At 32.5% G+C, this 12,266-nt stretch overlaps 1 protein-coding gene across 2 annotated transcripts in view; it reads right to left on the bottom strand.

Annotated features, from left to right (window-relative positions):
• Window positions 1-12,266, bottom strand: part of LOC108745843 (discoidin domain-containing receptor 2) — a 189,924-nt gene that overhangs the window by 5,454 nt on the left and 172,204 nt on the right. For both annotated transcript variants that reach the window (XM_018482240.1, XM_018482239.1), the window contains exons 16-17: window positions 6,526-6,618; window positions 3,564-3,705 (exon numbers count right to left, since the gene is read on the bottom strand). In XM_018482240.1, the coding sequence (XP_018337742.1) occupies window positions 3,564-3,705; window positions 6,526-6,618 (235 nt within the window). The remainder of the gene's footprint in view (window positions 1-3,563; window positions 3,706-6,525; window positions 6,619-12,266) is intronic.

The following is a 12,266-nucleotide window of genomic DNA, read 5'->3' as shown; positions in this document are numbered from 1 at the left end:
CTCTCTGTCTCTGTCTCTTTTTCGCTTTAAAACGAGACGGAGAGAAATATATAATAAATAACAATAAATGAAGGGCGAAGTAAGAGTCAGCGCATTCCTTTAAAAAGACATAATTAAAGACATAAATTAAAAGTATAGAAAAGATAAAAAAAAGAAAAGATGTACACTAAGAAATAATAATGGTCATAATTCATACCATTTCCATTATGTTAACATCTGAAGAGGGCTCAATCCGGTAGCCGAAACTTATAATGTTATATATTTACCTTTCACCATTATTATTTCTTAGTATACATCTTTTCTTTTTTTTTTATCTTTTCTATACTTTTAATTTATGTCTTTAATTATATGTCTTTTTAAAGGAAACGCTGACTCTTACTTCGCCCTTCATTTGTTGTTATTTATTTTATATACAAAGAGTTCTTGTATTTTTGTTATATATACATATATATTAACAGTAAGTTATATAAAAGCTTTAATAGCTACAAGTTTTAATTAATATCAGAGCTACATTTATACAAACATAATGTTTTTGAGGAAATATATAGGAAATAAATGTATTATGTATATATTATATAAAGATGTAAATAATTATATATTTACTATCAATAAGATTTAAAATAAGTTCGTGAAGAAGAACGTTTCGCGAATTACTTACGAGAAAAATATATTTTAACAATTATAGAAAAAGTCAATGAATGATATGAAAGTAAAATATTAATAAATGAGAGAAGCAATCGCGAAAGACCTTGCTGTGTAATAACATTGTAATTTTAAATCGATTTGCGATTAAATGATTGTATACTTGATGTAAAATTACCGCAACTTAGGTACTTAAATTACATAATCTCTGCTGCCGGTAATACGCTGAGAAGATTGCACATGTGTGCAGAGTTTGTAGTTTGCGCATGTTCAAGAGGATCTTAAGACATGATTCGATTATTTATGAAGTGCGTGATACAAAATTACATGCGCATCATTACTTATACGTTACTTCAAATTGTTGAAGCTAAATAATTTGCGCGCGATAAGTAACAATTTATGCACAAGTAAACTAGTAATAACAAAGTTATCGTTCATCGTTTAATATATAATAGAAAGAATAAAATAAAAAATGTTATTATATCCTATACGTAATAATAAATTAACATTCTTCTATTAAAAATACTGTTATATTTTATTTGACACTTCTGTAAAAAATATTCTGAATAATAATAAATTAAACATCGTTGCATCGTGTTTTAACAAACTCTGTGATGCGTAATCGCCGAATAATCTTATAAAGAATGATTTCCATCACAAGATCGATATGAAACTATTAAATCGACGGTAATCCTGGATAATTTTTGGAGCGGTATTTTGCGCGTAGAAACGGGATCGTTTCATTAGCGCGGCACAATGGCGGAGGTTGGATAAATGATGAGCAATAATGAAACATTAATGGCGCAGTCAGTTTGAAATGACGACGCCAACTAACTATTCAATACTATATTTCCCAGCCTCATTTCTGTTTCGCCGAATAACCGTTTTGATATTAATTTGCCATTACACGCAGGTACAATAAATATACTATTTCCGCAAATGACGACAAAGAATAGAGTAGCGATATAATAATCTATGCACAGTTAGATACTAAAATTAAATTTTTTTATTATAATTCATTTTTCAAATGAAAATATATTGAATCGTAAAAGAGCGTAATATCTAATTTAAGTTGAAGCAATATAAAAGAATAACTTTATAAGTTTTAAAAGTATTAACCATTATTTTTATCTTTATCTTTGCATAATTGTTTCATAGAGATATATATTCCTAGAATTTTTCGTCATTAAATGGTCAAGTTAAATCTCCTATATTTTTAGATGCTTAAATGATTGAATATTTAAAGGTCAGCGCAGTAAAATTTTTATGAATTGAAATCTCATTCAAGTCGTTTTGTACAATTTTTTAATATTTAAATTAATGCCTCTCAAATTAAAAATATCTTATATTTTACGCGACTTAAATTATTAACCACACAAATATATTATTGTGATTATGTTACTGTTAAATATATAATAATTATTATTATTATTTGTTATTATCAGTGTCTGATTACAGCCTGATTATAACGCGATTACTGACATATAACACGCTCATAATATTTTTAAACATTAGCAAAAAAAGTTTGTTTCTTCTACCAGGTCGACAGATATTTGTCCGAATTTTCGTGAAAAGTAAACGCGAGTATCTTTCATCGTCGTCCACATTGTAACGCCAGCGAAAACAGCGGAAACGCCATGTTCGATGCGTTAGCTTGCGAAGCGGAACGATTGTGTTTGGATTGTCGAGCGGTTAAGCTGAAAAAGCCGCTCAACATCGAAAATGAATTTCCAAACGCGTATCGCATATTTTCTCCGACACTTTTATAGCTCAATGACGCGTATCGCGCAATGCGATGGGGCAAGCTCAATTCGCTAATACCAGCGTGACCGCAGACGGCTCTATCAGCCTGATGTCGAGCGGTTTCGTGGATCGGCAATTCGATATTGGCAGCAACAATTGAGAAATTAAAAGCAAGATGTATTAAATGAAACGTAAAACTTAATTTCCGGAAATAAGATTGATTAGAAAGAATTTTTCTTACCATTCATAAATAACGGACTTTGAAACTTCTTTATTTATTAATGGTTGAACGGAAATCTAATGCGATTCATTTTGCGTAATGGGAAGAACAGGTTAACAAGAAGAATAATCAATTACAGTTTTAAATCAATTTTATCGCACATGGCTTGGCGCGTGGTATTAATACCAATTAAATGGCATAATTGGCGAATTCGTTTAAAAGATGGAGAGATTGGCAGATGTATCATGTAATCCCGTTGGCAACAAAGCAATACACGTTTTTACGACTCATTTTATAATAATAGATCTTCGATGATTTATGAGTCAGAATATTTTTTCCGACTAATATTTCACACAACGCTTTCTGCACATCTATAAATCTAAAGAGATGCTTCTTCATTACAGTATCTAACGATGATATGCATTTGTGACGGATAGCGAAAATGTCGACTTGGGTAATGCCGATATGTAATGGCGGATGGGGGTTTTACTTCCGGATGTGAAAAGCAACGAAAAAAAGTACGTATCGGAGCGAAACCGAATTTCATCGCGTGGATGCGTAGCTGTAGTTCGTCAAAACGTTACGTCCCACCCATGCGTAGATTTTAAAATCAAAGCGACCCGACACACGTTCTCGTTTTGTCTCCCTTGTCTATTTCGCTCGTTTACAAGCGAAAGTCGTTTGCGCCAATTTGATTTATCCTCTCTCTTTTTTTATTTATAATTCTATCGAACTTTTGCATCGCTGATCTTTATTGCCACTAACGCGCGAGCGCCCGTCTAAATCGGTAGCTTCCGGCTAAAAAAAGCGCATACGCGGAAAGCGCTGCTGCGCGCTAAATTTCCTCATGCCTAAAGGTGAAAAATATCGAGAGAGGGAGGAAGAGAAAGAGAGATAAAGAGACAAAGTTAAAATATATACTGTTTAAATGTACAGTAAGCATTTATTGTGTACTCACCATTAGCATTGATTCCCATGGCATCCATCGAATCGGTAATGGAGGACGTCCTTCGACACGGAAGTAATCCGCCGCATATGCGCTTCGTCCGCTACCCAAATCAGATACTTTAACCGTGCATCCGCGGCACACTAAACAATTTCTGAAAAAAATTCACAAATACTCGTCTCTTAATTTTTGTGAAGCACCTTTTTCATCCTACTGTGTAATATATACCGAAATATTTCCACTCGCGATTTTTAAACTGGAAAACAATAGAATTATTTTTTGATCAAATTAACACTTCCATTCTTTTTATTAACGCTGGCCATGAGATCTCTGCTAACTGTACAACTATGCAATATTCTATCGGTTCGTATCGGTTCGTATACTGCTAAATGAATATGTGTTTGTACGTTCTATTTTTTATATTCTGCACGTGGCAGTCATATCAAAAACAAACAGAGTAGTTTATCGAAATATCGTGCGAGCATAACTAAACGCTAGTTTTCCAGTTTATGATTTTTTTTTCTGTACAGTTGGAAATAGATTTTAAATTGATTATTATTTTTTAATTCACAATTCTTTATCATTATAAATATATTCTACCTTTTAGTATATGTATCGACAAGACGTATTATAAAAAAATTATAAAATAATTGAAGAAAATGAGAAGAGATGAGAATCTTTAAAATGTTAGAGAAGAAATTCTTCAATAATTAACGGATAAATTTCTTCAATAAAATACAGTGACTGTGGATGGCTGATGCGTGAAATCGCTTCCTGGGAGCTCACATTTAAGCAGCTCACAATAGGTTCGTTGCGAGCATGTTCCAAACGACGGTCGTTCCAAGTTTCGCGCTGATTTGCACGTAAACCTCGTCGTTTATCGCGCTCCACGGTAAAGGGGTGATTCGTGAGACGACGAGGGGATGCCACGATGCTTTTATTTTACGCGCACCGGTGGGTATTTTCACACCCGTTGTCAACGTCTGCGCCTTCTGCCTGATTTGCTGGCAAGTTTTTCTACTTCTGGTACTATAAAAATCTTGCTCGTTCTTTTTTTGTTCTCTCGAGCATTCAAATTCAATCAGGCTGTTTTACAATTTTTGGAATCGCTTCGAAATCGTGCAAATCTGTGCAGTATGTTAATTTATATAAATTTCAGTTACACACACGCACACACATGGACATTTCCGTCAGAAGAATGATTGCGTGGGAATACGAAAAGAACAGTTTTGTTGAAGTATTTAAAAGTTTAGACAGACGTAAACCTGAAAATAATTTTCTTAAACGATGAAAGTAACGTAACATGCTCAAAATAATTGCTTAGAATGTCAAAATATTTTGCAATATTATTCATTATCCTTGAGCAGCCTACATATATAATTATTTTGATAATCCAACGAAGTTATTTTCAAATCTGTATCTATTTAAATTTTTAAATATTCCAATAAAATTGTTCTTTCCGTACAAGGTACATGGGAAAAATTCATAAAAATGATAAAAGATGTCAAATATCTATTACGAGAAATCTGTAATATTCTCAAGAAATATATACGATACTTGAATTTGCGACACAAAAATAGATTTATTTTGAATTTATTATTCTTCATTCCCATTCTGCCATTAGTAATAATTCTCAGACATAATATCCATCGTTTATTTCGCAGTAGTAGAACTAGTATTTCGCCGGTTGCCGCATTCACCATTAGAATTTAACCCTGAACCCACTTCTATAAATCACGAATAAATTGCGCCCCTTTCGTCTAGCTTCTTGTACCCTCGCTACAGTCGCGACAACGATCGCGCCACGGGGCATGATAATTAAGGTTTACGATTAGAGTTAATAATTCGAACACACGGCCCAAACCCTTCCGGCCTATCTCATCCCCCCGCTTTTAATAGCTCTACCTACGATATTGGTTGTCGTGCCACGCTGCCGGCGCTACTGGGTTTCAAGAGTTTCCAAATCGTATGGAGGGTGGAAAAGCACGGTCTAGGGGTACGCGGAATCCATTACGTATATCGAAAGAGAATGAGACGATAAAACAATCGGCCGCCGTAATAAAGCAATCCCATTGTAATGCCCAGAGGCAAGCTTTCGTACGCTTACAAAAAGATCGAATAGAGTATGCATTTGTTTGTTTGCTTGTTTGAATACATGAAACGATTCCGTCTAGCGATCATTGCGAATCACTGCAGACAAATTAAAGCATTCGTCTGGAAACGAAATTAAGATTGGTGAAATTCAATTGATTTTCAAACAAAGGATGTAGGTGCAGTTATATTATAATCGAATATATTATTTTTAATTATTTCACATACTGAATGTATGTAATTATTGTAATCATAAACATGCAAGGAAAATTGCGTGAATATACGGAAAAAACTAATGTTATATTAACAGAGGTTGCATTAGTTTAATTGAAAATAATTCAATAACAGCAATAATGAAACAAACAAAATATTTTATTAAAATAAGAGCATAATATATTTATTTCATTAATATTACTTTCGCGCGCGCGCGTGTGTGTGTGCGTGTGTGTGTGTGCGTGTGCGTGTGTGTGTTTGTGTGTGAATTAACAAGATTATTTTCAATTAGAGTAATGCTGTTAATACAACATCATTTTTTCCATTTATCAATTTTTCTTAATTTCAAAAACCAACATATAAAAAATATTAATGTCATATCTCAACAGTCTATTTGTTTCGCCATGTATGAAAATGTTAAAAAAATCGTCTTTTTCACATTTATTATAGTAACATAAAAAAAAAGGAATTAGGTATAGTTCATCGGGGATATCATTTTATTCTACACATTCGCTCTCATATAAGCTTATCGGGGCGAAAGGAAGATTGACGAGTTCTGTGGTACATGTATTTAGTTTCGCTTTCACGACTGCAATAATATGGCAAACAACAACTTGCTCATTAATGAGCAAGCCCTCAAAGCAACTTATGGGAAACAGTGCACGCTTACCTTGTGGCGAGATCCCGATGCACGAAGTCCATTTCCTCGAGATACTTCATGCCGGATGCTATTTGCGTGGCCATGTAAACCAATGTGCCGAAACTGCAACACGAAGAACGGGGTCGGTTACGCTGTGAAGTTTACTTGGAGAAACTCCTCGGTATACATAGAGGCGTTTGTAGCAAGCAACGCCACAAACAGCGGACACTCGACCGTACCAGCCGTAGTCAACCAACATTTTTGACGCAAGTAAAATAAGATATTCCCGTTACTTAAATTACTTTATAAAGTAAATCAAGGAATCCAAATTAACTTGTCATACTTTTTTCTTTCGTACATGAAGACATATTTTGTTTTTTATAACTAAGAGTGACGTGAATTATTACAATGGAAAATATATTTAAATATAGATATATTTTTCCCCATATTATTAAATTTGTCATGTCAAATTATATTCAGTTTAATTTATTTTTTAATCATCTGTATAGATCGCTATTACTTTTATTTAACATCGTTTAATTAAACTAAAACCACAGTCAAACAATTTAAATTAAGAAAATGTATTAAATTTGACTAAAATTTAGTTTATTATTTGCTAAGTGTATACGTTAATATGAACGTTGCATACTTTGAAACTAACCACAGAAATGGATTAATTTACATCTTAACACACATAGAAATTAAACAATAAAATGTTATTTAACTCAAGAAATTATCATTACTTCTTTAGTATCTAATAGTGCAAGTTGGAAATAAATAAGACATAAGTGTACATTTGATCAGTCTAAATTATATATATATATATATTTTCACTTGAAATTTGTAGCAAAAGAGATTGAAGAAATTTATTCTTCATGTTTGTATATAGCAGATTTATTTTTGTATTGTTCCTATTTCCAGCAAAATTGAATTTGAAAATCGGGTAAAGTGCGACAAACGTACGCGTTGGTTACGATCGGGTGTTAGCATTCGTTCGTACTCGTTGAGGACGACGGTAGGTACTACGTTTTTAGTATTTACGTTTGTAGAATGCAAACCATTTACATCGAAACGACTCTGCGTGCTATTTCTACGAAAGATACGCCAATAGAGTCGTTTCGGTGGTAACATATCGTTCGAGGTAACATATCCTACACTTAACGTTGTTACGACATAACTGTAGGTTTATATGTATATATATGAAACGAGAGCAATAATATGTAAAAAAGATTGCAAGAAGAATCCATATATAATTGGTTAATGCGTCAATATATTTATCTTGTTGGTCAAATAAACATTTGTTTTAGAAATTGAAGAATTTGAGTTCCCTGCTTACTTATAAAACGGAAGTTATTATAATACGGAAGTGTCTAATGTTTAATCGAGCAACAGCATATGTACGCGAAAAGATTTTGCTAAAGTATCTAAAATTTTAGCTAGACACAAATCTGTAAATAATTTTGTTGAATCATCAAAATAATTGGACACTCAAACTGGTTTGCTAGAGTGTCGAAATTTCGTACAGTATTACTCATCATGCTTGAGATTCTTATAAAATTATTTGAATGGTTTAACAGAATTATTTTTAAATTTGTATCTAGCTAAATTCTTAGATACTTCAGTAAAATCGTTTTTTCCGTATAAATCTCGCAACATTCGCGCTTTATATTAACAATAATTTGCTGTTGATTTTTCCTTAATGAAAGTATCAATAGGGTAACTCTCCGGCTAATACGCCGCGCTGGGATTTACGTAGCAGAAATCAGAAAAAATAGAAAGAGTTAATTTTCCCGCAACTACTCTGTTACATGCCTTTATGTTATATTAGTATTGTGTTATGACATCAGCTTCTTACTGTTAATATTAATGAATTTATTGTGTGTTGAATCGATTTGTCACTTTAATAAATAACGCCATCATAAATGATAATCTATACAAATGATTACTGTAGGGCGCGTAAAAGACTTAGTGGTTATTTCGTGATACATATGTGTAGTGGAATAGTAAAGCATGTTGTGTAGCAAAATACAAATGCTTTGTTTTTGTATTCTTTGTTTAGTTTGTCTTGTATATCCCACCTGTTTGGGATATACGGTATTTTTAGCGAGCAGGATTTATGCTCAAAGCATACGAAGTGTGCAGATTGAATTCAGTGCACTAAATGCAATAAACGGAATATATGAAATATGTACCTTATGTCATAACACTTGTAATATATGTAGGAAAATTATAATTATTTTTTATTACGTCATATATTTACTATTCTTATTAATAAAATGTTATAAACATTTTATTAGGTGTAGTAAAAAGTCATCGCGTTTTTTTAAAAGACATCTATCAGTAAAAACCGCAATTACTTTCTTACCAACAATATAAATATATCTTAATAGAGTAAAGTTTCAGCTTTAAAAATCTCTTTTTTAAATTATACGATACGACAATTTTTAATGGAGTTATGAGCAATTAAAGTCAAAATAATTCTTTTATTTAATCCGCGATAACTCAGTAATCAAAAGTCGTAGGAATATTAAAAAAAAACGATTTTGTAGGGAAAGTATCAAGCTTTCACGATAGGTAATCGAAAATTTTCTCAAATTCGTTTTGGACACGTTACAAATCCACAAAGTGAGAAGAAAATTTTTCGTCTTTTTCAGCTCGTAGTTTTTGGTATGTAAAAATTATCAAACTCATATAAACTTAAAAAATGTGATAAGCTTTTAAAAGTAGAGATTTCAAGCTTTAAAACCTTTTTTTTAAATTTGAATTTCATTCATTATTGACGAAGATATTGTATATACAACTTTAAGCTAAAAAATACGCGATGACTTTTTACTACACCTAATATAAGTTATTGTGTCATTATACGTCTTATTTATATGCATTATTTGTAAATTTTTCATGAGGTGTACATATCCCCTCTCTTTCTGTGAGTAGCTATATATCCCACTCTTATAGCATATATGGCAAAAATGCAAGAGTTTCGAAAAGTTTATTTTTTAATATGAAAAATAAATATTTCGGATATCTAATATTTTTTTCATAGAGTAGTAGACAATATAAAGTTTTTACTGATATAATTCGTTTTCTATAAATATAGCAAATAAATATAACAAATACTTCGTTTTCTATAAATATAGTAAATAAATATAGCAAATAATACTTAATAAATTAAGTTTTTAATACGTGCGGCGTATATACCGAAGTTACCCTATGCTCATTTAATACTGAGTGATCATATATTATTTAATTATATAATACATGTCTTATAATGTGCAAAACGATATAACATATTAATTGCATGAATTGAACTTAATTCTTATATATGATCAAACGGAAACAGGGCGAATTTTCAATTTGTACGATTTGTGTCTAATACCGCGCCGTGTAAAAATTTGCTGGGCGACTTAGCGTCGTGATTCTTAAAGCTTCATTTGCGATGTCGGCGAATGCAATTCGGTTACCGGCATAGAAAGTGACTGTACTGAAAGCTAGGCTATTCTGCCGGTCCTGGATATTGGATTCGTTCATGCGACAAACTGACTGCAGTTAAAACGGCGGACTCGCTGAAATAAATGAAAACGATTTCGTTTATGAATGACAGTACAGCATATATCAGCAATTTAATTAACCACTTCGATACTGTCGTAGCTATAGCTATTAAGAGCTGTTAAGTTGTTGAAATATGACAACATAATAACGTTGCACATTGTGCGATTCGTGCGAGCAAATTAATATTATATATGTTTTTCGAGTTTTTCGAAAAAATTAAATTGCTGAAAATATCTATAACGTCTCGCGTATTATTGTCATAATTAATAAACGTCAATTTTGTTTTATGTCTTAATTATAGGTACAGTCTTAACGCAATGTATAGTATTACGAATTGCGAAAGAAAAAAACTGCAAAAGAAACAAATTAATCTGCAAACAATAGGATGAGAAAGTATAACGATAATATGTGTATAACTAGTTTTTTTACTATTACAATTGCAAAATATTAAATGGTGCTATTCGTATTGCATAGGCACGAATGATTGCATATCCCCGTACATCAATATTTTCCGCGGCACTCGATGGGAACAAAGCGTGATCTCCGGCGGCTGCTTCATCTCGCGCGAAAGCTGAAAACGATCGCGCGGGAAAACACGCTTCGCCGACACCTGTCACGAGCACCGATGATCCTCTCCGTCGCTCACCTCTCATTTTCAGCCGATTTCTCGTATTTCGAGTACTTTCCGCGTAGTCCTGGTCATCGTGCGTTTTCACGCGTCCTCCGGACTGATTGGAACTGACGTTCTTCGCGGCGACAGAATAAAACAAAAATTCGCACGATCGCGTTCGACTGGGAGGCCTATTGTGGAATTGCTCGAATGCTATCATCCTGCATTTACAGCAACGTAAAAAGTAATCATTCCACGTCACGTACGCATGTACACACGGGAATTATTCATTGTACGTTTGACGTTTTCACGATATTGTAACAGTATTTCGTGTAAAAAATTTCGATAAACAACTTTATAATTATATAACATGACGCATTACAATCTTGATATTTTCATTATTTTAATTGGTTTAGTCAATTAATGAATATACGGTATTTCAATTCGTTGTTAATTAATTAAGTACATTTTATTGTATTTGTTTTAATTAAATGGATTTATTATCTGTCGATAATGAAGGTGATGCCATAATAGGCACAACAATTTACGCGGAAGTACGGTGATCGTATCAACGTGAAATTTAGGGCATGTCGAAATATGGTTCATTGATTTTATGTCAAAATGGTGATGATCACATAATTGCATATCTATTTCGGATGATATGTTATTTACTTCGAGTGTCGCAATGTCGATTGGCAGTGTGCATTAAAGCGGACATCGATAATGTATCGCTTTTAAAATGATACGATGGTACCGATGTTACAAATTATTCCACGCCGTAGTATCAAATTTGTGTTCATTAAATTATGTTAATTATTCGAATAACGATCGTACATATTCAAGATATATATGCATTTTTTGTTATATAATATATACACCTTTAACCACATACGAACCGAATTCCTCAACGATCTTTTAAAAACGTAACGGCACGTATTTATGAACAACCAAGGACTAATATGGGGTGTATTCTTTGATAATAAAGCGTGCATCACATCTAAAATGTGATGTAATGACATCGATACATTGTCAGTGAATAAATACACACGCACACATACATTTATATATATGTAAATACATTTAAGTACATATAACCGGACCTTATATGGCCTAATTTTCATGACATGATCTGCTCACTGTTTGTGAGTAATTACATGTAAATTCAACAGATAGCACCATTAAGTCGTGCAGACTGTTTGATTCAGTTGCATCAATTTATTGCTCAGTTTGTTCATTCTGTTATTGTCAGTAAAGCAAAATGGAAAACATCTAGGTCACGATGTAATATTTCATAGGTAAATAATTGCTTTCTATAACTACTAAGAGATGGTTATTAATTTCCATAGTATATATTGTAGCTCTGTATACTTTACAACACTGTATTCAGTTTATATTTTCGTCACAAGGTTTTGTTTGCAATCAAAGAGAGGAAATTCTTTGTAAGGTAGAAACAATATGGTCAATCTAGGCATACTGAATGTACACCTGTTTTTTCCTATTTTTATTCTATGGATTTTAATTCATCTGTTAAACATCGTGGAGTTAAGTAAATAAGCAGATAAGTAAATGAGTAGAAGATTAGAAAATAGTTCTTTGTAATGTTTATATATAT

The sequence above is a fragment of the Trachymyrmex septentrionalis genome, unplaced genomic scaffold (assembly GCF_001594115.1).
Source record: "Trachymyrmex septentrionalis isolate Tsep2-gDNA-1 unplaced genomic scaffold, Tsep1.0 scaffold15, whole genome shotgun sequence".
NCBI classification, from domain to species: domain Eukaryota; kingdom Metazoa; phylum Arthropoda; class Insecta; order Hymenoptera; family Formicidae; genus Trachymyrmex; species Trachymyrmex septentrionalis.
The sequence above is the reverse complement of the archived record's forward strand: the minus strand, read 5'-3'. Positions and strand labels throughout refer to the sequence as shown.